Raw genomic sequence first — 26,325 nt, 5'->3', positions numbered from 1 at the left:
CATCATACACAAGGCTGGGACGAAATGTGACATTTTGAAATGAAAAATATGAACATTTAACCTCTGGTTTGTTGCTGTCGATGAGAAGCGATATGAAAGGGAGAGTCGGCCTCGCTGTAGATTGGAAGCATTGTTGTGATACACACCCACACACACAGATGCTGACCTGAATGTAGATGTACTGCATGGATAGATTCCGCTCTGTTGCGTCTCGCTTGCATAGCCTCAAGGCTCTTTCTGTTGACGGATCTGTGTATGTGTGTGTGTGTGTGTGTGTGTGTGTGTGTGTTTGCACCACTGACCATTCACCAGACAGAATGATAGGAAGGTAAATGGAGCGACAGACGGACACTGACATCATCTGGCCAACAGCCGATATCTGTGAAGAAACATATGTCACCTGATCACAGGAGACAAAAGACAGATGGAAAAGAGAGAAATGCAGCGTTTGATTGACGTGGGAAATCTGCTGCAAAAGCCCACTTTTTTTCCCCCACAGACGGAGTTATCTGGAAAATCCTTTTGTAATAATTTGTAACAATGTGACACACAGTGAAGCTAGGCCTCTGCGGTGACTGCCACATGATATATAGTTAATGACTCTCATACAACTAAAGTTTAGATTTGGGCATTGCGGTTGAAATCAATATCCCGATAGTGATATTAATATTCTCACAAAATCAAAAAGGAGAAGATTCCATACACCTGGCAGGTAGTTGATATTTGAGGCTGATACTGATATGATATCACTTTCTTAATTTGGTTGTAAATCCATCGTAGGTCTACAACCAAAAAATCCTTGACAATCTTACGTTGGCTGATTGGCCAGGCCCATTGTTTGGGCCTGTAAAATTCATTGACTAATTTTGTACATTTTGCAATACAGTGTGCTCAGAATTACTGCTATTACTATTATTACTATTTGTACATCAAAATTATGTGAAACATTACTTGATATGATCACACGACAGTGGTAATTTTACCATATTCTAAATATGAAGGCTTAATTGGCACAAAACATTTGTTGTGACAGGTGGTTCCCATCCTAGAGGTACATTACTTGATGTTAGGATCCATTAATAGTATATAAAATAACAGCGTATGTGTGATGTCACCCATAGGTTTCTGAAGAGCCGTTTTGAACATCAAAATCTGTGGCCCTGCCTTGTCCGCCTCCTGGCTAATCTAAAATTTGGCAAAGATGTGGATCATGGATCATCAGTGGACCTTAGGCAGGCCGAATGATGCCTGGGTGCCCAAACAAGCCTGTACCGTTACTTACCTGTCAATCAATGCGGCCACGGCGTTAATTATGCATAACTTTAAGCTTTAGTATAATTTCAACAGGTGAGTTATGTATAGATCCACCATCAGTACAGTTTTCATGAACAAGGGAATTAGCTATAGAGACCAAAACTGTTTTTTATACCAGGCTGTAAACATATTTCGGCTGTGAAGTTGGACATTTTAATATGGGGGCTTATGGAGACTGACTCATTCTGTAGCCAGCCTCATATGGCCGTTTGAGGAACAGCAGTTTTTGGCATTTCCACATGAGCTTCACTTCACAGCCATGGAAGCCATACATATAATCATTATATAAACGTTTATGACATCAGAGCATACAGTTTATGACATTGAAACAAAATTCATCAAATATAAATTCTGTATGTGCTCAATTAAATCATGATATATGAGATTTTACAGAGCGTCAGATGATGATATAGTCTGAGACAAGGTTAGATACTTGTGCTTCTTTAATTCCAACAATGTTATTATTAGATCTATTAAAAAATAACGTGGTATCTGTTCACATCAGAAAGTGGTAACCTTGTATTTCCCCTTTTACACAAATACACAGCAGCTGGTGCTCTGCAAAGCTTGTATGTAGCCCTCATAATATTACATAACATGAGCTATTCCTCTCCCTCCTCTCAGTCTCACTACTGTATATGATACTCCTCCTCTTTCCAGCCTCCTTTCTCAACTTTTTCTCTCCTTTTCTCCATCTCTCTTTCTTTACCTACTCCCTCTCTCACCTCCCTTCCTCTCTGCCTAAGTGGGCTTGTGGCTGCCATACACTAAAAATAGCTTCTGTCATCTCAGAAGCTCTCATGCCATTCTCCATCACTGTCACAACACACACACACACACACACACAGACTGTTTATGTGCTTTAGCAGCATGAAACAGTTTGTGTTCACTTGAAAAGACTTCTTTTAATGAGATAGACTGCGTTCAAATATAGAAAATTTGAGTCACACAAGTGGCAATGATAAACTCTGGACAAAGTGACTCACTCATTACGATAGTGAGTCGTTTACAATGTTTATAAAGCGCAGAGGGAGGGGAATCTGACACGGAATTAGCAGACTGTAATTTCCACAAAGACAAACTGTGTTTTTTTCCCATCGTGAATTTTCTCCAGTCTTTCAGAACAGAAAATTAGTGTTAATTGCTGAGGGTGTCAGTGTTTGCAGATGCATCCGAAATGAGCTGTAACAGAAACTACTGACACATAAATACACTCAGAAAGGCAGAAAGAAGAAGAAGAGAGGCAAAGGGACGGTCAGATTTATAGTAATGAATTGCGTTTGACCAATCAGCTGCTTGCTGGCCTCTTTGAAGCATCCCACTTTGAACCTCGAAGTTGTAATTGAATTATTCAGTAACTTGAATCTCACTGCTGCTGCTGCTGCTGCAATGAGAGAGGAGGAAAAGGGGAAGTTAGTGAGTACCTTTAGATGCACACAGGAAGTTAATAGTGCCCATCCGGAGGGAATCATATTCATGTTGTGTATAACCATTAGCACATCCACTGTAAGGGTACTTCAGTTATTGTGGTTGAATGGTAAAGGCACCAGGCCACAAAGCTTTTAGTCTCACCATGCAGGTTTAAATCCTGCAGTGGAGTGGGGTGGTAGCAGGGATGACCTTCAACTGGTTAACAAGAGTTCAAGCCACCGCGTCTACAAGCATCCACCCGAGGAAGATGTTGAATCAGACTAATCTCTGACCTTCAGAGGGCAACAAGCAAGGAGAGAATAGCGATAATAGAGTCTAATCATGTATCATTTACATTTCTGTTATGTATGAATGGAAATAAAATGACAAACAGGTAATAGATTTTTAGCAACACAAGCTACAAAATCATTGAAAATAGGATAAGGTGTATATTGATATCTTAATTGCAAACACTGCAAGACAGAGTACATAAACAGATTACGCATTGATGTTGGTGTGGATTTAAATATGCACTCAAGGTCAAGTCAGGTTGTCTTGCATTCGTCAAAGTACTCTGTGAATAAAATGGGCCTTGTTAATCAGTGGAGTGGCCCTCCTCTGCCCAGCTTGCAGTGCTTTGGAGTAGGACATTATTAGGTTAGGAGCCTGGCTTTCCCCTTTCGTTCTCTCCTGCTCTCCTTATCTTGTGTCTCATTTTGTCTTTCTTGGTTTTTCTGCCTGTGTCCTGCCATTTGTAATCACTGTTATTTATTGCTGTCAGCTTTTGTTTTGTTAAGCCCTTGTCTCTCTGTCAGTTAACTTAGCTTAGCATAAAGACTGAAAACAGAGGGAAACCACTAGCCTGGCTTTGTACAAAGTAAAAAATATTCCCTGCTCAGCACCTCTAAATATGACTAATTGACAAGTTGAGTCTTATTTATTTTTATCTCTGCACAAACAAAAATGTAAAGTATATGTTGCATTATGAGCTGGAATTGTCTCTTAGCCAGCCAGTGAATTCCTGGAGAATCTCAATTAAGATTAAGGAGATATACTTGTTAATTAGTAAAACTCAGAGGTGCTCTGGGGCAGAATTTTAGACAGACCTGGGCTGTTCCTGCCTTCTGGTTCCAGCTTCATATATACATTTTATACAGACATGAGAATGGTAAAAATCTCAGTGAGAATGAATATGAAAGTATCTGTGGCGACTGTGGATATCTATAAAGAGAATAGAAATAAGCCCCAGGTTGAAAGTTTAAATAAAAATGCAGCATTTGCAGCATTACTTTTAACTGGCTATATATAATTTATTCTGTGTAGTTAAACCGCTGCCTTTTGTATTTAGGTGTTCCTCAGGGTTTAACACTGGGTCCATTCTTATTTTTACTTTAATGCCCTAGGATTGTAAAAGTAGCTGTGCTCCTGCTGTTCTGATCCTGTCTCATCTTTAAATAAGTACTACTGTAAGTAAAGTTTCAGTTCTCTCAGCATAATCACTCTCTGTCGCTTTCCTACTTGTATGCTGTCTCCTTGGTGTATGAAAACAATTTAAAAGTTGAAGCAACAGGCTTTAATGTTTATGTTTTTATGCACACCGAGGCAGCTGGAAAGAACCCAACTAAACCTCTCACTTATTCAGATTTTTTGGGAACCAGACACTGCTATCATTACACATGCACATTTTTAACCTGACTGCAGACACGCCAGTAGACCCCTTACCGAAACATCAATATTAAAGTCCAAAGATTCAGCGCTGATTTTTGTTCAGATTTTGTTCATTTTGTCCTGTGCAGTCTTGCCATTCATCCTCACTGACCCAGCTGTCCGATCAGCCTGACTTTAATGACTGCTTGACAGAGTGAAGCTATTCTCCAAACTGAAGGACGGGAAAACAGGACAGTTATGGAAGTTAAACCATTAGAGCGATGAGAGCCAAAGGCTCGCTCTGCCCCAAAATTATACTAACCACATTAAATCTCTTGCCACGGTTCAGATGGAGTTTCACTTGCATCTGTATGATAGGAACATTTGATAAACAAATTAGTAAATCCATGTAGATGCATTTGTGGATATGTAATAATCAGCAATCTGAATTTCATTCCCCAGTGGGTACACCGTGTGAGGTAATAGGCCTGCCAGGTTCTCAAAATTAAGTTGTACAGGCACCTTGTTTCCACAAGCCATTTATCAAAAGCATTTAATTATGAAGGTTAATCTGAACATAATTGTAATGGCAAAAGAAAAAAAACACATAAACATTTGTTAATATTAATTGTAACATTGTTGTTTACTTTGCTGGTGATTTATTTTATAGGTCTCAAAATACCTTGCCAAATGACTGCACTTAAAAATGTTCCATCTGTGTAACTCTGGCACATTTGTGTTGTCCATGTAATAAATATTTCAGAAGTAATATTATTATATACCAAGGCTGTAAGTTATGACTGCTGTATAAACTGGGGCCACTTGAAGTATATGAATACCTGTAGAGGCATTGCCTCATTTGTCACATACAGTAAGTACATGAAGCTTTGTGTAGCTCAGGACAGACAAGGTACACATTGCCTACACGTATGAAGAAATACATTTACTATATATGAGTGTGGAGGAATAGACAAACGACTGTATTTCTAAGCTCTTTTAGTTACTCGCAGTTGAATTGATCACGCACCAATCATTTAAGAAGTTTAAGGATATAGATAGGACAATTTGTCTTTCATGTAAATGCAAGAACCCTCCTTGGTAATGCACAGATGGGCACTAAAGCAATCAACCAATTTACAAGAGTAGAAGTTATTATTGAATCACTGACACCTGATTCCACCAACCGAAGCAGCACTAAAAAAGTTAGTGGGCAGTAACAGATTTTTATTCTAAACTGGGAAGTGTTTTGTCTACCGCCAACATCTTAGAAATGAACTTTAATTGCATAGTGCTGGCCAGAGAAAGCAAGTATTGATCTGCTGAGATACGCATGAGTTCTTCACTCAAGGTTAGAGACACATTTATAGAATTTTTGTACTGTCACTCATGTTATTATGTTATTATGTTGTTTAGTAAGGGTCACCCACAATTACAAAAACAATTGATAAAACCCCAGAGGATTAAACTGGTTGGTGGAATGTTGGATAACAAGGCTGAGATCAGAATGCTAACATTAACATGCTAATATATTCGCAATGACAAAGCTAGAATGCTTATGCTTAGCATGTAAGTATAATAACATTAGCTAATTAACTTACAAAGTGAGGCTGAGATTGACATTGGAGTGTCAGAATTTTGAACTCAGGAGATCACCAACACCATTAGCACTGTGAGGAAGATGAGTGCCATCTCTAGAGCCATGCAGCCAGCGTGGCTAAAAATATATAATGAACTGCCAAGGTTTCACTATTCACACAGTGATGCGTCAACATCCATCCATTCTGTAACCTCTAAGAGGCGGGGTACACCCAGGTCGTCAGTTCATCGTAGAGCTGACACATAGAGACAAACAGCCATTCACACTCACATTCACACCTACAGGTAATTTACGACCACCACTTAACCTGCAAGTCTTTGGAAGGACGGAGTACACAAGAGAACCCATGCAGACACTGGGAGAACATGCAAACTCTATACAGAATAGCTCCAGCTGGCTACAAGGTTCGAACCAGGAATCTCCCTGCTGTGAGGCAACAGACCTCACCTAGGGGCACCAATTAACCTGCATGTCTTTGAACTGTGTGAGGAAGCCAGAGTACCCAGAGAGAACCTACACAGACATGAGGAGAACATGATGTGAGCATTCCATACCAAACAGACCCAGTTACCCCCTTAGGTAAACTCAGTCACCTGGAGAGTGGGCAAAGTACTGACACCTGTGTGGAAAGAGAAAGGTCGGTGCTGTTGATCTGAATGCAACACATTAATACACTGCACAACAAACTCGGAGAACTCTGCCAACAACTTACAGCAGTCAGCTGACAAAACCAAAGTGTTTGTATTACAGGTGCTCTCAAAATGGGTCACAGGTTGAGTCAGTTACCTTTGAATATCCTTCCGTGCACCTAAGGGTTAATATAAATGCACATTAAATTTAGATCCTTGACTTTAATAATTGGACTCAAGTATGAGGAAGATTATATAAACATTTTAGGCATCTCATGGGTGTTTTAGCTCTACCTAAGTCCGATGGAAAAAAAGGCGAGGCAGCAGGGAGTACTAACACAGCAATGTTTGCATGCAGATTCAGAAGTATGAGGTTTTTCATACACGTGCACACATGTGCAGACTGACTAATGAACTGAAGCTTGAGGAGGAAAAGCCAAGGAGGTTTGATGAGTCATCAAGAATGAAGGCACAATATAAATAATGAACCATACTGTAGACATCTAGAGAAAATGGGAAAGTGGGTGTGTGTTTGTTGTGTGGTGTTCTCTCGCTTCATCTCCCTCTTCCCTTTCTTCCCTCGCCTCTCCTTTCTTCCCTCCCCTTCCCTCTCTGGCGCTGTCTTTTGGAGAAGCTTGCAGGCAGATCATGAGCTTTTTAAAAGGTGGGCTTCAAAACTGCACAAGCTACCGAGGATTTATCTCGCCCAGAACTTGAGAGACGAGCCCATTTCGGACACATCGCTGGCAAGTGAAGATAAAGCGAGCAAGTCCTCGTCCCTTTTCTTCTCTGATATTCTGCCTCGCTCTGAATTGCGTCACAAGGAGCAGAGGGTAGCCCTCAGGCCTACCTGCTAGACCTGGCAGCAAGAAGCAGTGAGGCACACTCTGCTTCCTGCCCTGCTTGGCTGATTTTCTGTGTCTGATTTAGATCAGAGTCGGTATCAAAAAAAAAAAAAAAAAAAAAGCAGAAAAATAGCACTGGTGGAATGCGCTATATGTGTGCTGATAGGTTGATGAATTTTCTTTAACCTATTTCAGCACCTGACTGGGTAGTTTCTGATCTAGGTTATTGATTGGGGGTTGTTGCCATGTATGTAGTCTGATGTGTTCACCTCTCATCGCAGCCTTCCTGCTCTTTCTCTCCTCCAGTCATTCTTTCCTCATTGCCAATACCTGTTCTCCTCACCGTCCCCTGAGGCATGAAATATGTTTCCACACTCAATAGTGCCATCTGCTGTTGTGCTCTGATTTACACTCCTAATGCAGAGTTAGTGCTGCCAGATGGGTGTTTTGTAACCACAGATAAACCAGGGTCAGAGACAGGTCTGCTCCAAATTCCTCTTAAATCACAAGCTGAGTGATTGTGTGCAGTAGACCTTCCAGGATGATTCCTGGACTGCACACAATCACTCATAATGGACAGCATAATGGATATCTAGTCAGCCATTCAAAGCAACCCCCACCCCTTGATATCTGCCACCTCCAACACACACACACAAACACACACATATAACCAGTACTTGTTACACTTATCATTCCTGGTTTATGTTTTAATCAAGTGGCCCCTCTTCTTGAAAGCCTATTGTCTCACTGAATCAAAGGCTCATCCCTCAACACCAAAGCAATCTTACAGACCTTGACCACAAAGGTCACATGTGCATTAAACGTAACTAAAGATAGATGCCTGCCACCACTTTGGACTCACTGTAGCATCTTTGATTGTGTCGGCAGTCGTTTAATTTGTATTTGTGAGTAGCTGAGTGGGAAAAAATGCCTCATGTCAGACTACAACTGTCAGAGATATCAGGATTCTCACACTTGATGGAAAGAGCAACAGACATGGTTGTAAATGCACCACCGCTGGCAGTGACCTCAAATTAAATCCAATATGTACATTAATACAATCAGTTCAGCTGATTTATTGGAGCGATACATGGTTTGTATGTGGTTTTACTTGCTATCAAACTGCTATAAATACATAACACAATAAACACATAGCTATTCGCAGTGGATGCCAACCACCTTCCAACAACGTTCAAACACTACCAAGTGGAGGAATAAGGGGTGTTCGTTCCATTCTGCCAACATTGTGTACTTGGACTGTCGCTTTTTTTCATGAGATATATTAACCCTTTAGCTGTCCATATTAAAAGAATGTGTCCACACTGGAGGTGTGGACAAATGGAGGCGTGTAGAGGTGATTCCTTTTCAGCATCTGCAGGACTTACTGGAATTACTGGATTTTATTTGGAAAAAGGAAGATAACTTCTGTTCTACTGAACACTACAGACTGGGGCCATTAGATAGTAATATATAACATATATAATAACAACTATACATGTAAGTTACTAACTCAAAAAAACTGTGGATTTAGTGTTCAGTTGATCTTTAAGATTTCCTGGTTGATTTAGCGATATGCATGGTTATTGTGTAAAAGCGAGTGTGGTTTAATACTACAGAAATACGATATCGACTCTACTACTCTCTTAATAAAGAAAGTCATCAATCATTTCCCATTATGCAACCTGATCCAGCACAGAGAGCTTATTTTTAGCAGTTATTGTTCAATATATTTGCAGGGATAGATTACTGCTAACTTTTTTTTTTTTTTTAACCTGTGGTGACACTGATATCACAGTGGACACCCATCTGAGAGTAACAAGAGGGTGATTAAAAATGCATTTTACAGAGAAGAGGTGTGTGTGTGTGTGTGCCAGCTTGCATGCTTGCGTGTGTTTTCTATCTGTGTAGACCCTGGAGGCTTGGAAGCCGTAGCAGCACACGGCAGTGTGCTGGCTAAGTTTCTGTTGCTGCCTGGCATGTCACTGAGGGTTTATGTAAGAGCTCTCTCTCTCTCTCTCTCTCTCTCTCTCTGTCTCTCTCTCTCTCTCTCTCTCACACACACACACAGACACACACACACTGTAAATACCCCGGCAATGGATTATGCACGTATTCCCTCTCTAGCTCCCTTCTGCTCGGCGAAGAAGCATCTTAGCGACGCTTAGACGAACCAATGCAAGCAGCCATATGCAGCGACAGCCAGCGCTGTCAAGCCAAGGTCTTGCTCGTGTGTTTGTCTAAGTAGGCTTGACTGCATCTGACAATGTTAGCGAAGGGATGCATGAAACATAAGGCATTATTTACACAGTCCTCTGGTGCCACAGTGGAATGACACAGGAAACAAGTCAAAGCCTCATTTTTTAAGTGTATCACTAACAGGAAAGTACAAATGCTTTGAAGGGGTAAATCACAGACTCAGACTGACCTCTAATACCTGTGCTTGTATACTGGAGATGAATGGCCAATGGCAAACCAGCTACATATTGTTGATAACATTAGAGGCAGTGGCTGTAGGACCCTTAAGCGAGGAGAGATGACCTTATGGGTTTCATGAAATCTGACTTTAGACCAAATTTTTGATCTTTTGTATTCTATTTTATTCTCCAATGTTCCAGTTTTGCTGGTCACTGAGCAGTTATATCTACAGTGAGGGATTCATTTTTCTTTTTTTATGCTAGTCCTGCAGGTAATGATAACATTTATCCATGGGGAAAATGATATTGAACCATCCATAATGCACAAATGAGCTCTGAGGCTCCCAAGAGTGTGTACATGTGAGCATGTGCGTGTGTGTGTGTGTGTGTGTGGACTATGAAAGCAGCAAGGAGAACAGAAATGTATGGAGAGGGATGGATTTACATTCAGACACTACCAATGGAAAATAGAGATACACACCAGAGAGCATGGTATCACCATGGCAGCGTTCCACAGCGGGCATCATGGGACAGTGAGCACATGAATGATCACCCACTGGGTCATCTTCTGGGAGATAGGGTGGGCGAGGAGGGGTCTGTTTTGACAGGTCTGCAGCTTGTCAGGCTTTCCTATCTATCGGCTTTGTCAGGTGTGATTAATTACAGCAGGCAGAGAAGATATTTGATCAGACCGAGACAGAATCAATTGATCAAAACTCTAAAGTTGTAATAGATTACTTAAGACTTTAATAATATAAAACATATTTGATACTATTTATTTTGTCAGTAATAGCCATTAAATATGTTTACCAACATGTACACATGCCTCTAGTAAATGTATAGTAGTTTTCATCACCTAGTGATGGAGTCCACCTTTCCTGTGTGGTACACAGGAATTATATGGTTTACAGGGAATGATGCAGAAGACAACATTCACATCCAAGGTTCAGCATTATCATTTCATATTTTCAGTTTGATACCAAGTAAAAGATTTTAGTTTGTGTCGGCTAAGCTTGCGAAGCTAAGCAAAGCAAATAGTCGTTTAAAAAAACATTTAAAACGTGAGACAAAAATCCTAATTTGAGTTCCAAGTCAAGCCTTTTACTGGAGCTTTCAGCGATATCTTGAAGCCCTGTAGAAGTGAAGTTTGCTCTGTTGTCATGGTGATAGCCCCCCTCCATTAGGACTGTAAGATTTGGTTGAAAGCTCTGAGGAAAAGCTAAAAAGTAGACCTTGATATAAGAGGTTTTGACTTCCGATCAGAATAATTGAGACATTTTATAACTCAATAACAAATGAATTAAGTGAACAATGAATGGAATGAACAACAGATGAAATGACAGTGAAAGTAAATCCTAGGCAACGGTCCATCCAAAGAGTTTACTAATCTGATTCATATTGCTTTATGAGCATCAGCGTGTCTCAGTGGGTGGGCAGATGTCCTAAAACTACATCCACCAGATCCCAAAACTACTCACTGCAGGCTGCCTCGGATCAGTTACCTTTTTTTTTTTTAGTATTTTGTAAGCACTCAGATAACAATAATCCAGTTACATGCAATCCGCAGCTCCCCAAACTGCAACAGACTGTGAGTAAAGTAAATAAATCTTCATCGCATTTAAATCCTGACCCTCGCGAGCTCATCACTGCAAGCTTTTAAGCTACAAGATGTCTGTCCAGCTTAGCTGTTTATCTGGAAAGCTGGCAGCAGCAGTGCAGGCAGCCGGGCCCAAACAAACGCAAATCTGGATCCAACACTGGCGTTACCTAACTGAAGTTCCTTTAAAAACCAAACACAAGCTGTTTGTTGCTCGTTACCGATGATCCTCTCGTTCAAGGATTGCTGTTGGATCGTTCTGAGCTGCATTATTCATCTGTTCTTTGACAGTGACTGTTCTGTTAGTGTGAAATGGCCTATCTTTTAGTGTGACTGGGTGAAGTGTGTCCTTCTCTATCCTCCATCTTCCTGTCTTCCTTTTTTGTCTCCTCCCTTCTCTTGTTGCTCCGCTCCTCTTTGGCGTTCCCTGTCTTGTTTTTTTGGACCAGCACCAGTACCAGCTTGCAGGCTGATTACGAAGGCTTTAATGTTCCATTTAACAGCAGCATGTTTTGAGTCGTGTGTGTGTGTGTGTGTGTGTGTGTGTGTGTGTGCTGCGATAAGGTATCTGTTTGACAGAATAGGCCTCGCCACTCACTCATTGACACACACACACACACACACACAGAGTGACATTAGCCTTTATTAAGCCAGCTGTGCCTGTCCGCCTGGCTCTTCCCTGAGTGGACAGAAACGTCTGGCATTCAGCCTGTCCTTTGATGGCAGACTCCAAACAGCCATATCAAACAGACTTAACAGCAAATGGGAGCCAAATCAGGGGAGGAAGACTTAATGGAAATGTTAACAGCCTAATATCCGTAGCTGTAAAAGTGTGGAAACCATGGCTGTTATTTTGGTTGTTAGGTGGTAATTGTGTGCCATCTAGTGAAAGTTTTCTCTAGATGGCACCTTCCCCTCATCAACATCTCTCCCGTATCGCTGACACCTTTCCTGCCCTCCCTCCTTCCCCGCGCTGTCATGTCCACTTGCCTCCTCCCCTTCCCTCAAGGAGGGCTTGGGCAGACGAGCCGAGGCAGGGCCATATGGGGGCAGGAGAGCAGAGCTTGTGGGAAGGAAGTTACGTCGCAATGCAGTAAACGACAGGCCACTTCCCGCTCATCCTGGCAGCTTCGCGCCCTCCCAACCATCCCTCCATCCCGGAGGGGCTTCCTTCCTCAAATTAGTTTGGCTTCTCCGGAGCAGGAGGGCAGATAGGGACCTGGATTGGGACTATCACTGTCACAGTTCCTCTAACATTTTCTCTGTCACACTTATTTTAATCTCCATCTCTCCTGTTTTCAACTCAACTCAAACTTTATTTATAAAGTACATTTAAAAACAACTGAGGTTGACCAAAGTGCTGTACAGGTTAATACTTATAATTAACATATAATACATATAATACCATAATTACAAAAGGTTAAGATAAATGCCAAGATATTTAAACTTGGTTAAAAGCCAGGGAGAAAAGGTGGGTTTTTAGGGAGGATTTAAAAACCTCAAATGATCCAGCAGATCGGATGTGCCAGGGCAAGTTATTCCAGAGTCTAGGGGCCTCCACCACAAAGGCTCGGTCACCTTTGGTTTTCAGTTTAGTTTTAGGGGCGACCAGTAGCAGCTGACTCGAGGATCTCAGAGTTCTAGCGGGGGTGTTTTCATTCACTCTGTCTCTCCTCATCTCCTTCCTCGTTGACTTCTCTCTCTCAGCCCTCCTCCTCCTCCCCCACTCTCTTCTGTCTGTTAACTTCTCACTGCAGTCTGATCAGTTTGCTACTGCAGCAGAATTTACATGGGTGGGACCTTATTGCAGATGGGCAGTCGACCCGAACCCGAACTCTCTTTCTGTCTAACCCTGTCTTTTTCATCCTCCGCTTTCTTTCTGATTCCCCCCCTCCCCTCTCTCTTTTTTATCTCCCATCCACTGCACTCTGCCCTCCCATTAAGATTCATAACCTCGATATGACTGCAGACAGTTTGTTCATTCAGGGGCGTTTACTCTTAGGTGAGGGCAGCGTCCTCGCCTTTTTATTAGCCTCTGGGCGACGAGACTGTCTGCTATGCACACGAGCAAGGACGCCGTGTAGAACAGTCGCTGCACTGCCTGAAACAAAAATACACATTCCGTGATTTACATGCTGCGTGAAACCGCAGCTGATCTTATTCCAACTGTTGGTACGGACAGTTTAAAACTGCTATAAAGATGCTATAATAATCATTAATTTTATTAATAATGGCTATGTGTTTTGGTATTACAGCCAGCAAATTCTGCTTTGATTCACTCTCGTCGCTCTCATCACCATCATCTCTAGATGCAGCAGGCAGCCAAAAGAGCCCTAAAAAGCTACCTGCCCAGCACTAAACAGCAGAAAGACAAAGTGAGCATAGAGGCTGAAGAGCCTGATATTTCCCTCAGGAGTTGGTGGAGACCAAAAACAGAGTTAAGACAGATTTTGGACTCCATCCATCCATTTTCTTCCACTCATCCGGGGTCGGCTCGCTGTGGCAGCAGGTGCAGCAGGCCACTTCAGACGTCTGTCCTTCTCTCAGCAACGCATTTTAGCTCCTCCTGGGGCATCCCAAGGTGTTCCCAGGCTAGATGGGTTATGTAGTCCCTCCAGCGAGTTCTGGGTCTGCCCCGGGGTCTTCTCCCAGTTGGAGCAGCTCAGCTGGCTCTTATAGACATGAAGGAGCAGCAGCTCGACTCAAGCTCCCTCCCTCCGGATGTCTGAGCTACTACTTTCTAAGGCTGAGTCTGAGGCTTTGGACTCCCAACTGAATGATAATGTTGTGTCAGATGGATACGTAAATAAGCAACAAACAAACTTACACTAGTCATTTTACTTGTTTTTTAAAGTCTGTAAATTTAAATCCATCTTGAAAGTAGAAACTGTACTTCTCATCATTTAATCCCACAAAATGTCAGTACAAGCAAGATTTGATGACATTCACTGACAGATTAAATATTTTAAAATAATGAAGGGACTTGAGTTGATTCACCTTGACTTCAAACATTCATGCTTGTACCGCTGACTGACATTCTCTATGATTCCTTTTTGCTTTTGTCTGATGCAAAGATGAATGTTGAATTAATCCAGCAGAGTTTATATGAAAAAAAAAAAGAAATATCTCTTCCAGTTTGTTGCATTTCCTTGATGAAGGCTGCTACTGAAACACCAGCTTTCTTTCATTTGCCTACCAGTTCTCAGAGAGCACCCCTGCTCGGCTTAGATTACCCATCGGCTCTAGGAGTGTTTATGCGAGAGGTCAAGTGGAAGGTCATATCTGATGAATCGCTCGGCTTCTCGCGGCTATCCTCAGGGTTCACGGTCTACAGTAGATGACAAGCACGGCAGGGGCTCAGTGGTCATTCAGAATTACTGCATTAACCTCTGACCTTTTTGCACACAGATGGCTTGGACCGCCGACACACACAGCGGATTTAAGTTTCAGCCAATGCAGAGAACAGAGCTGATCCATAGTATTGTGTAAATGATACAGTAGAGTTGTAGGCTGTCGACTTTGGCTGGCGGTTGACATGTACAAAGGGCAAAAAAAAAGTAAGGGTTTAGCTGCTTTTCTCTAACTCTGTTATATTATATATATAAAGTTGTAACCCTACAGATGTACACACAGATACAGTAGGAAATCGTGTAACTGCAAAGTGAAGTTGTGAGGGAGGTGGTCTGTAACGGGAGGACTCATATTTAAGATGTTTGTGAAGTTTCTATGAGTGAATGAATGTTTCTACCTGCTTCTAGCTGCTGCATGTCCGTGACCCTGACCCTCCAGTGTGTGGACCTAAAGTAAAAGACAACTTCCCTTCAGGGGTCAATAAAGACCGTGGTGATGCTGACTTTAGAACTAGACTTGCATTTTGCATCTCTGCAGGCTGCAGACGGTTTAACAGGTTTCCCAGCATAACATCTGTTATGCAAACATATGCATGAATACACAGACCAATGATAAAAATTTGCAGAGGTAGAGCTGAAAAGCACTGGACGAGAACAGAAGATTCACTTAATTACCGCACATAATGAATCATCCATCAAAATGCAATCATTCTTTGTCATTCAGTTCCCAAATAACACCTGACCATAACCATAACATCTGTTTTCCTGAGTCTACACTTTTATTGCAAGCTACAACTCATTTTTACTTTACTTTTTAAATATCACTTTATCACACCAGAAATCTGAAGCTCTAATCCCCAGTGAATAATTTCATATAGAAATATAAAATGTGGTGCATTTTGACACACATTTCTGGCTGAACATTGATCTTCCTTTTGGGTGGCGTTTGCATCATGGAGATCAGGCTTATGACGAAAATGTCCTACACCCAGAAATCAAGCTGACTTTGGAAATCTTGATCTTAAAAATGAAAAAACTCAAACTTACCTTTACATATCTCTTTATCCTCTTTTTTTCCCCTCTAGTTCTTCCCTTATGGAGACGCGTCCAAGTTTGCCCAGCACGCCTTCAGGACCTTTGATAAGAACGGTGACGGCACCATCGACTTCAGAGAGTTCATCTGTGCGTTGTCCATCACATCACGAGGCAGCTTCGAGCAGAAACTCAACTGGGCCTTCAACATGTATGATCTGGACGGAGATGGCAAGATCACGCGGGTGGAAATGCTGGAGATCATCGAGGTATCACAGTGAGGAATAAGCAGTATATGATTTCTGTTTGACATTCTGGGAAATAAACTTTTTTGTTAAGAGTTAGATGAGAAGCTCGTAACACTTTACAAATGTGTAGGCTGGAAATTGATTGGGGAAACACATAATCACTGTCGTATTTATAAGATTTATACATTTATAAGAGTGGTATCCATCTATTGAAAATAAATAAGCACATTTCCCCACAATATTTTTTCAACATTTGGCAATCAGTACGATGCCACATGGCTTCTGTTCTTAACCTGCTGAGTCACTCGGATGCAGCAGTTTTTTTTTAATACCTTGTTTAAAGGTTATACAGCAGAGGGCTGCTGGGCCTGACAAGACACTCATTATTCATGAATGGGAATAATATGAAACAAGTAACAAGAGGCAAAAGTGCATGTTCAGAGCAGACTCGTGTAGATTCAGGGGCTTTGCCCAGACAGAGGCAGAGATTTATATTCAGCAATAAACACATTAAATTATCAGCATCATTTCTTTTAACTTGTAGCAATGAAACTCGGATAACTATATCTTTATCTGAGATATATGATCTAAGCTAATTGCTTTTCTATGAAACAGTTGCCACATGTGTATTCCACATCTGAGGAGTGAAGTCCACTAACAACCTGAGGTTCTACTGATCTGTACATAAATATAGAATAAAAGAATTCATGCATCTGTGGATGCTTGCAGAGACTTCATATTCTGTTGTCATGTGGGTGGACATCAGACGTCAGACTGGTTTCTGTCCATCCGTATCATTAATTCAAAGTCTGAGAGATGACAAGACGCTACATGCAACTCCTCCAGCAACTCCCACCACCTTCATTCCAACAGCTGTCAACACCAGCACCAGCATGACTTCATGACTTTTTAAAATATATTTCTTGTTCATGAATAATAGCTTATCAGCCTTAAATCATAATCAGCAATGTCTGTCTTATCTTACTAAGGAAAACGCAATTAATGGACTCTTGAGATGTACCTCAATCTCCCCTGCAGGCGATCTACAAGATGGTGGGCACCGTGATCATGATGAAAATGAACGAGGATGGCTTGACGCCCGAGCAGAGGGTGGACAAGATCTTCTCCAAGATGGATAAGAACAACGACGACCAGATCTCGCTGGAGGAGTTCAAAGAGGCGGCCAAGAGTGACCCGTCCATCGTATTACTGCTGCAGTGTGACCTCCAGAAATAGGCCGGAGGCCGAGCGGAGCGCTCCACCAGCCGCCACGGACTGCACAGAAAGAATTTCATGTTCCATTCAGTTTGCAGCTATTTCCACTGAAAAAAAAAAATGCTTGGACTACCTTTCAATGGATCTGCTTCTTGTGTTTGAAACACTTGTGTGCATGAGAATGTTATTTGCTATAAAAAGATCTACACACAACATTACAACAACAGTTTGCGGGGTGCAAGAGTGCGGGTGCACACTCACACCACACACACACACACACACACACACACAAACACTTCTCACTACATATAAACACCTCGCACAAATAATATATATATATATAGATATATAAATATGAATATATATTTAAATTATTCAAAGATCAACTGCCAAAATGTGAAGTGTGCAAAGTATTTTCCATACACTTTCATTCTATTGGAGCTTGCGCATCAGTGATGTGCTACGTTGAATTTGCCGCTACTCTATTTATCGTTCCGAGTTTACTGACGCTAGCTGTATGTGTTTCATAATACTGAGTAATGTCAACTGAACCAAATTCCTATGATGATGTATCTGCCTCCAATACGACAGTCTATCTATCCGATATTAGCTCTAGAAGAGATGGATTTGTCCAACTTTTCCTTCCAAAAACATGCTTGTATCGTCAGTAAAGAAAATGTAAACGTAGTTAATTTGCATGCCTTTAGGTTCTGCCTTAAAGAAACCTCCTCATTTTGCATCCTGTAATCGCAGACAGAAAGCCTTATCAAAGCAGCGCGGTGACACTCGGGAGAAAACCGTGAGAAAAGATTTGTACCGTATAGAGAGAAAATAATCACAATCGCAAGTAGGTCCTTCTACAAGTATCGTCGTATGGGATGTAAATTTTTGTGATCTGTCGAGACGTTTTTTTTTTTGACTGCTTTAACTGTGGGAGCATGTTTCCTTGTAGATTAGCTGTAGTATATGTTGCTAAGAACTAAATCCCTTGCCCCTCTGCATTTAAACACACTTATCTCCTTACAAATGAGCAGAATGTGAACCAGAAAAAAAGAGATCAATTGGTACATTTCTGAAACTAACAGACTGGCAAGCGAGATTAAACATTTACAATTAGTAGAATGAATGAGGCTTCCCTTAGCTTCACTCAAATTAGATTAGAAAGAAGATCCATCCGTAGTTGGAGAGCATTGTTATCAAACTTTGTCATAACCTATGTGTCAGCATCACATCCACTTTTTTCCCAATTAGCCTGCAGGTTGCATATCAGTATGATGTATTTGGAGGAGTGTTTTCAGACACTTAGAGGAGAAGAAGAAATCAGGCCCGTCGCAGCATTTTAATGTTCTTATTTATCTTTTTCAGTGGAAGTAAATGAATGCTACGTAGTGAGAGGAGCAGTGAATGGCGTTCCATTATACACTGTACTAGTAGAGGACAGCCCTTACTGTAAAGTCATGTTTTTAGTAGGTTGGACAAGTCGCCCTCCCTGACCCCTTCGAAGTATTTCTCTCTTACCGATCAGTCAATCTTTTTGTACTTTTTTACTCCCCTCTCTCACACATTGTACACATACTGATGCATAGTAAATGTAGAGAAATTCAGCGTGGTACCTCCTGTAGATGATTTGGAAATAACCGTTTGTATCTTTAAATACCTGGCCCTCTCCTGCCTGAAAGTACCGCAGACACTTTCCAACCACAACACCACCAGTGTTTCAAGAGCTTAAGGAGGTTGAAGGAGATGTGATATGTCAATACATACAGTGTTGCAATAAAGAGCTAGCATACCAGTCCATCGTCATCTCTCAGCAGTGTGGCTTGTCTCCCCCCAGTCAAGTTTCTAATCTGAACTTCTTCTACATGAACATCTTTGGCCAGACAATGTTTCTAATTCCAACTCTGTTATTACTATTATTGCTATCAAGATACCAAATGTAAGCAAAGGCAAACGTGTACAAGGATTCTTTTGTAGCATGTATTGTGTCCCTGACAACATGGCTGCACTACTCCCTGTGTTGTGATTTAATCTAATAAAAGGAACTCTATGGGCTTTTGTCTGGTCTGCTAACTCAACAAACCATCTCTCCAAGCTACATAAGCAACATCTATATAGAAGATGTATACTTAGACCAGTTCTTTACTGTTTATAGTATTTAAGATCTATTTAAACAGTTTAATAGCTGATGAATTCAATAATTCAGTAATTACCTTTCTTCTCACTTGTTTTCTCAATGGCTAACTAAATATATAAACTTTATGGCAGTATGTCTTTAGGTGTTATGACTGACTGAAGACAGTAGGTGGTGACAAAATGAAGTCGCACAGTTAAACATATTGGCTATTGCAAATTCACTCCTACAATATATTCAAGTAGTGTACTTGAACACACATTTGAATATTGCACGTAAGTATTTCTAATTTGTGTCATAGATCTACTTCACTGTATTTCAGAGGGAAACATTGCACGTTTTACTCCAAACCAAAATATATGATCAGTCTATACAATATAACTCCTTGTAATAGAGCAAACTACCAAGAATATATGTCATTTAGAATAAGACCCAGTTTAGAAAATGAAAATGCTGCTAAAATATTATTACATCGGTTACACTAATCCAATTATACAATAAATGGAGTGATACCTGCAAGCTAGTTCAGACAGACAACTTGAGCTGCACTGCACATACACATGATATATGCCTCACACTCCACGCTGATCCAATCCAAACACAACCACAAGAGTCAGAGTTTTTCCATCTCCCACTCTGCATCAGTATCACCGCCTGTTCTTCAGCCCCACGACCACCCCAGCATCCACCTAAGGGATATTTGCTCATCACTCAGTCATGAGGTCAGAGCCAAGACCCCAAACGCTGCACTCATAAGAACTTTTCTGCTTTCAAAAAATGTTAGAAAATGGTGGAAAACATGACTATGCCCTAAAGTTCAGTGTGAAGTCTTCAGATGTCTTATCTTGTCTGTCCAGCACTTCGACATCAGTTTGTTTTACATGACACTTCAGATACATTTTACCTCTGTACTTTTGCTTAAGTAACACGATAAATGCAGGACATTTACTTTGTTGATTTATGTTTTCATAAATAATTTTACACAAGGGTCAGTCTGTGAAGACTTATGGTCTAAAAAGCTGCCTCTCTGACATGAACTCAAGCAACCCTGTTTCCTTCCTCAGTTTACACTTTACACGATCTAATGTGTGTGCCAGCATTGAAGAGGACATACTGATGCACTTTTTTGGAATAATGCCCCTGTTCAGCCACCAGGTGTCACTTTTGAGACGATGGTTTCCATTTTTATGGAAACATTTGAGTTTTTCCAGGTAGATTTAGACAGGAAGTAATACTAACAAATAAGTAACAGTACAGTTAACTCTTTTATTTTGTACTGCAACCCTTTTTCAGTTGAAATAACAGAAAACCTGCTGCTTACCCATAACTCCCCACTATAATACCACTGATTACACAGGGTTCACTTGGAGGACTGTGCCCTCATACATATACAGCAAACCCCACTATAAAACCCAAGAGGCTGCACCATCACAAGCTGTTTGAAGCTTCAGGCAAGCCAATTACCGGGCCACCCCCTAAGCCCTGTGTGCAAATGTGGAAAATGCATTCAGCCTATTGATCTTAATGGGTTCACACAGAGGACAGCGCTTCTGCTACATTACATCTACAGTAAAGAAAAAGGGAAGAGACAGGAGGATTTAGAAAAGGAACATTTATTTTACATGAAACCATTTACATAGTCAGAAATGATCAACTCAATTTCATGTCACACACTGCATGACCATGGTTGGCTTTAAATTAAAAGATTGTAAAAGTATGAAGTAGAAGTGACAACAAAAAGAATGAAAACACTTTCCCAGTCACCGTCAAAACCTGGTAAAACTCCTCTCTGAAGAGTTTGTCCCACCTTTGACAGGAACACCAAAGATTCTGATGCCCAGCTCACAAAATCTAACTGAAAAAACTGAAGCAACTGAAACGTGAATTCTGGGAACGGCATACAACCGCTCTCTGCCCTTGTGTTAACTCACACACTTGTCTATTCAATGATCACACATATTTGATGACAGAAATAATAAAAAAAACATTTTCCAACTCCTCATTTCAACAAAATCATTAAAAAATAAACAATATTTTCAACAAGTGTATCAGAAAATCAATACCTGTGTAAAAAGAACATCTGATTTTTGTATTAGTAGATTCTGGGTATGAGGGATCAAATGGAGGTGGTGGTATTTCCTGAATGTTACTTTGGAGGGTCTGTGTTGATGCCGTATTTCTCTTTCAGAAGCTTCAACTGTTCCTCTTTCTTCTTTGTGTCCATCTTCTGGAAAGCCTGCAAAGAGAAAACAAAGAAAATGAATGTTTTGAATTTTGTACAGATTCTTGATTTTTTTAAATTGCACTTTGACCTCATGATGTCTACAGACATTGATGCTCATACGTACTCTGTTTGCATTGTAGTAGAGGACCACCAGGTAACGGTTGCAGACGTTGAAGCCTGACAGATGGTCGCAGGCGTTCTTGGCATCGAAGATGTCTTCATAAACCACGTAGGCCGTTCCTCTTGTTTCAGGCGTGTTCCCTCTGAGAAGCAAAGAAGAGCAACACACACGTGAAGTGACTGTAAGGCCAATATCTGTCCCACAGGGAAAGTGTATGTACACATAAAAACACACATTTATGTGGCTCTGGAGAAGTTTAGAATATTTTTAATTGAGTATATCATATGTAAATGTGGGAAATACTGATATTTCAGTAAACTGGTCTAAAATATCCTGCAGTGCTCTTTCTGATGTCGCCCTTCTATTTTAATAAAGTGTGATTAGGTTAGATAGATTAACATCAAGTGCTGATTAACCTCCCTGAGCAATATAGATCTGTTTTACATGCACCACAAAATAATGGGGAGGGAAATCAAGTACTACTTTTATAACAGCTTTAAAATGGTACTGAAAAAAAGCCTGTGTCAGTCTAATCCAGAGCTAGGTGTATGTATTAGTCTGCCAATGTTGGCCTAACACAGACGTATTAATATCACTGTGTATGTGCTGGAAAAATGAATGTGCTGAACCAGATGAAGCAAAACTCAGCAGTGTCAACTAGAAATGACATGTTAAAGAATATTTAGGTTAAATACTGTTTGTATTTATGAATTAATATGTTTTTATAAGTTATGTGTTAAAGTGAGCAGCTTTTTGACACCCTTTGCACAATCCCCATAGAAAAAGTTGTTTTGTTTTGTTCCAGCACAAAAATCCACAATATCAGCAATCTGTGCAAAGTGTTCCCCTCAAAAATCGAGGTCGTAACATCTCAAAAATCCCTCGTCTACTTTGACTACAGCATGATCCAAAAAGCTGCCTTTATGATGGAAACGATCAAACCAACATTCTTGTTACAGTATTTTATTTGACCCCGGCTCACAGAAATGCTCAGCGTATAAACACTTACGTTCTGATTTGACGTATCGGTCCATATTTCCCAAAGATATCGTACATTTCCTCGGCTGTGATCTTGTAAGGAAGATTCCTGACGTACAGGATCCTGTTCACCTCTGGAGGTAATCGTATCTGCAGACACAAAACAAACACAGTCAGACATCATGTTAAAGATGTTAAACCACAGAGGTGTTACAACATGAGCCTTTAACAATGATATTACACATGCAGCATACTCAGTAATCTAATATGAACACATGCTGAATCGTGGTAAAGGCTGCAGTTTGACTCATTCATTGAAAATGAAGTCATCTTCTTGACCAACTACGTTTCCCAGAAGCCAATAACCAAACTTACCTAACGTGTTTACATAAGCGTACATGCTTTAACGTGCCTAAAACAATATGTCAGACCATAACTGTCCCAAAATAAGTCGCATAAATAAGCAGATGTGTTGTATTATCTCAACTGAGAACAAAATGTGTCGACTTTTAGCAGATACGCGTTGATTGTTTTCAATGCGTTAGCGTGCTAACTGGCTAACGCTGTGAGAGGCTATCGTCTAGCTTTAACCGAGCTCATGCTCTTCGTTATAATACTCAGATAATACACCTGCCGACTCGGGCAGACTTACATTAGCGCGTTTCGCCGCTTGCATAGCCATGGTGACCTGTGTTTGTGTGTAAAAAAAAAAAGACGAAGCCGAACAACAAACACGCAGCTCTTCTCCCTTCACGTCAAAATGGCTCCGCTACCTGCTGACGCACGTCCGGTGTAGGAGTCAGGAGCGGGATACGGCGCAGTGCTGCCCCCCGCAGGATGACTGGAGATTACAGCCCTACACTTCATTTCATTCTCAAACAGGGGGGGAGGGTCCGCAGGCCATAGGTTAGGGGTCGATAAATTAATAAAGTTATGTCGTAACTTTTAAAAATTGCATAACTATGAATGGGAGCCACTACGTCAGCCAATAACGCTCACTCACATTAGGTTTAGCCCTGTGGAGACGCATTTTGTAATAACGGTGCATTTTGTAATAAACGTCCAAAATGTAATAACTTTTTCATTTCATTTTGTAATAAAGCCGCATTTTGTAATAAACTGCCCCAACGCATTTTGTAATAAATTTTGCCGCATTATGTAATGAGTTATTACATTTTGACAAGATTAATACAAAATGCACTTGCAACTTTTTTATTTTCTAGGAAATGTAATAACATGGTGCATTATGTAATAACAATTCTAAAGCATAGTTTATTTGTTTGTTAATTGTATTTTATTTTACTTTAAAGTATTTGTAAAAGCTAGGCCTATTATTAGTATCACTGTATTAGCCTAGTAGCAGTACTTAGCAATTACTATCAGTACACTATTCAAAGGTTGCATTAACAGAGAATATTATGTAAATTGCAGATTTTTTGCATTTGGTAATAATCTTGTCAAAATGTAATAACTTATTACATAATGCGGCAAAATTTATTACAAAATGCGGCTTTATTACAAAATGAAATGAAAAAGTTATTACATTTTGGACGTTTATTACAAAATGCACCGTTATTACAAAATGCGGCTCAACAAGCCCGTTCCAAACTGGACAAAGGATACAGTTTCTTTTTTGAGAAATTCATCTACAACTGTAAGTGACGTATAAAATTTAAGTTCATTATGCATAAATAATTCATAAGTTAAACAATAATTTTAAGTTAAATAAATAAATAAATAATCTGATACAAATGTAAAACTGAGCTGTTAAAACGTCATGGGACAGATAAAAATGTTATTAGTCATTGTAATCAGTGAGTATTTCTTGGCCGGAAGTAATGTTTCCCAGGTGTGTAATCACTACGGTGAGATTTGTGGAGACTGTAAATGACACATTACGCATTTCATCAGGCTTTGTTATTTTCATTCATTCGTTATGCTAAAAGAAGACAAGAAGTGACTCTAAAGGGACTTTAAAAAGACTTTAAGCTCTTTTCACGACAAGTATTTGTTGAAGTTTGTATTTCTTTGTTTTATACGCACCTCATTTGTATTTCATCTTACATGCTAACGTACCTTCTACGTGTGTTTGCAACATGTTTGTTCATGTGAAAACAGTTCTCACGGCGTGAAAGCGTGCCGGCGTGAGCAAGACGTGCAGGGATGAGAAGCAAGTTATGTCCGCAGCAATAAATGCCCGTTTCAAAGAACGACCTGTGTCTGTCCTGTTGTGAAGAGAGCTACAACAACTATCAAGGTAAGCAACGTTGACGTTAACCAACTTCGTATCAGCTAATGTAACCAGTGTTTACGTTATAACGTGTGCAGTCAAGGATAATACTACATCTAATTGAATAGTTTACCCGCTTTCTTCAAATAATGATGAGGATACTTATTTATCACGTATTCTGTAACGTTAATGAACAATGTGTGTAACTAGCCAAGTCTGTCCCTTTTGTCCAAATGAACACTCCACAACATAGTAAACGTGTAGCTACAATACCTGTTACATGCTAAGTTACTCTGGCTGTGTTTGATGCATTAATTATTCTTTTGTCTGTCAGTATCCAACATCATTGACAGGGAGGTTGCTGTCAGGGTGTTTCAGGTCGATGAAGAAGCGAGAAGAGCCCCATTATTAGGGCCCGAGCACAGCACGCTGTGCAAGGCCCTATTGGATTTCGAAAGTTTTAAAGTAAATCGCATTTTCGACGGCCCATATGTACTCGAAAACTCACGAAAATTTGCCTACCCCTCCCCCCAACGTCGGGTGTAAAATTACGCATTTTGGGGGTCTCGCACGTGGACGTACAAAAATGGCTCTACAGCGCCACCTAGATGCATGTTTTCGGAGGGGCCCCTCGCCACGGTTTCGTCCACGTGTACGAAATTTGGAGGGAGTATGTAACATACCGAGACACACAAAAAAGTTTCTTGGTGACCCGGGCTACAGCGACGCGTCCTGCGTCCAATTTGTTCCAAATTTGTCCGTTTCGGGTTTTTTTGGACACAGAGTTATGAAACCTCAGCCAAATTGTAGAACATGGCAAGACCTACAAAAAAGTCTCTTGGAGCAATGGGCTACAATGAACAGGAAGCGAGATATTTAAGAATGAAAATCACCATTTTTGGTGTTTTGGGCTGGTGAGAAGGAGTCATGTTTGAACGAACTCCTCCTAGGAATTTTATCCAGTTCACTTCAAACTTGGTAGGTCTGTTCATATAGACTTCCTGAGTAAAAGTTATCAAAATTATGAATTTTGAGGAAACTGTGTGGGCGTGGCGATCCATAAAAAGATTCAAAGAAGAAATGGGCAGCAAGCACCTTCTCAGAGCTGTCAGAAACTTCTTGTGGTTCGCTGTTTGCAGCTTTAATTTGAAGGTTATATTAGGAAGCTAAGGCATAGCACTGGATTAAGGACAACACTAAGTAAACCCCTTCCACCGTTGCTTAGATTTATATCAAATTACATCTAACTTTGCATTTGAATTTTGCCATCTCCTGTCTGCATAGCAAAAATATTGAATCATGTTGTTAATGGTGCAGGGGTTAACTTCTTAACTGCAGTTAAG

General features: G+C 40.6%; 2 protein-coding genes across 2 annotated transcripts in view; one reads left to right on the top strand and one right to left on the bottom strand.

The window, feature by feature from the left end:
• Positions 1 to 19,350, top strand: part of vsnl1a (visinin-like 1a) — a 34,471-nt gene extending 15,121 nt beyond the window's left edge. The window contains exons 3-4 of the mRNA XM_010741076.3: positions 15,889 to 16,104; positions 17,122 to 19,350. Coding sequence (XP_010739378.1) covers positions 15,889 to 16,104; positions 17,122 to 17,319 — 414 coding nt within the window. The 3' untranslated portion in view covers positions 17,320 to 19,350. The remainder of the gene's footprint in view (positions 1 to 15,888; positions 16,105 to 17,121) is intronic.
• A 1,674-nt stretch (positions 19,351 to 21,024) lies between these two features.
• Positions 21,025 to 23,567, bottom strand: sf3b6 (splicing factor 3b, subunit 6). Its single transcript, XM_010741075.3, has 4 exons — positions 23,405 to 23,567; positions 22,784 to 22,902; positions 21,778 to 21,916; positions 21,025 to 21,665 (listed from the first exon to the last, which is right to left on the bottom strand). The coding sequence occupies exons 1-4, from the start codon at positions 23,432 to 23,434 to the stop codon at positions 21,576 to 21,578; spliced, it is 378 nt and encodes a 125-aa protein (XP_010739377.1). The 5' UTR covers positions 23,435 to 23,567; the 3' UTR covers positions 21,025 to 21,575.
• Between the last annotated feature and the right edge of the window lie 2,758 nt (positions 23,568 to 26,325).

Source organism: Larimichthys crocea, chromosome XI, assembly GCF_000972845.2.
Source record: "Larimichthys crocea isolate SSNF chromosome XI, L_crocea_2.0, whole genome shotgun sequence".
NCBI classification, from domain to species: Eukaryota; Metazoa; Chordata; class Actinopteri; family Sciaenidae; genus Larimichthys; species Larimichthys crocea.
The sequence above is the reverse complement of the archived record's forward strand: the minus strand, read 5'-3'. Positions and strand labels throughout refer to the sequence as shown.

What these genes read in the sequence shown, in the direction of transcription:
- sf3b6 (XM_010741075.3), bottom strand. Translation starts at nt 23,434, where the DNA reads ATGGCTATGCAAGCGGCGAAACGCGCTAAT. An exon ending in CCGATACGTCAAATCAGAAC is followed by an intron (nt 21,917 to 22,783) that starts GTAAGTGTTTAT and finishes TTTGCTTCTCAG; the next exon opens with AGGGAACACGCCTGAAACAA. An exon ending in TCTACTACAATGCAAACAGA is followed by an intron (nt 21,666 to 21,777) that starts GTACGTATGAGC and finishes TTCTCTTTGCAG; the next exon opens with GCTTTCCAGAAGATGGACAC.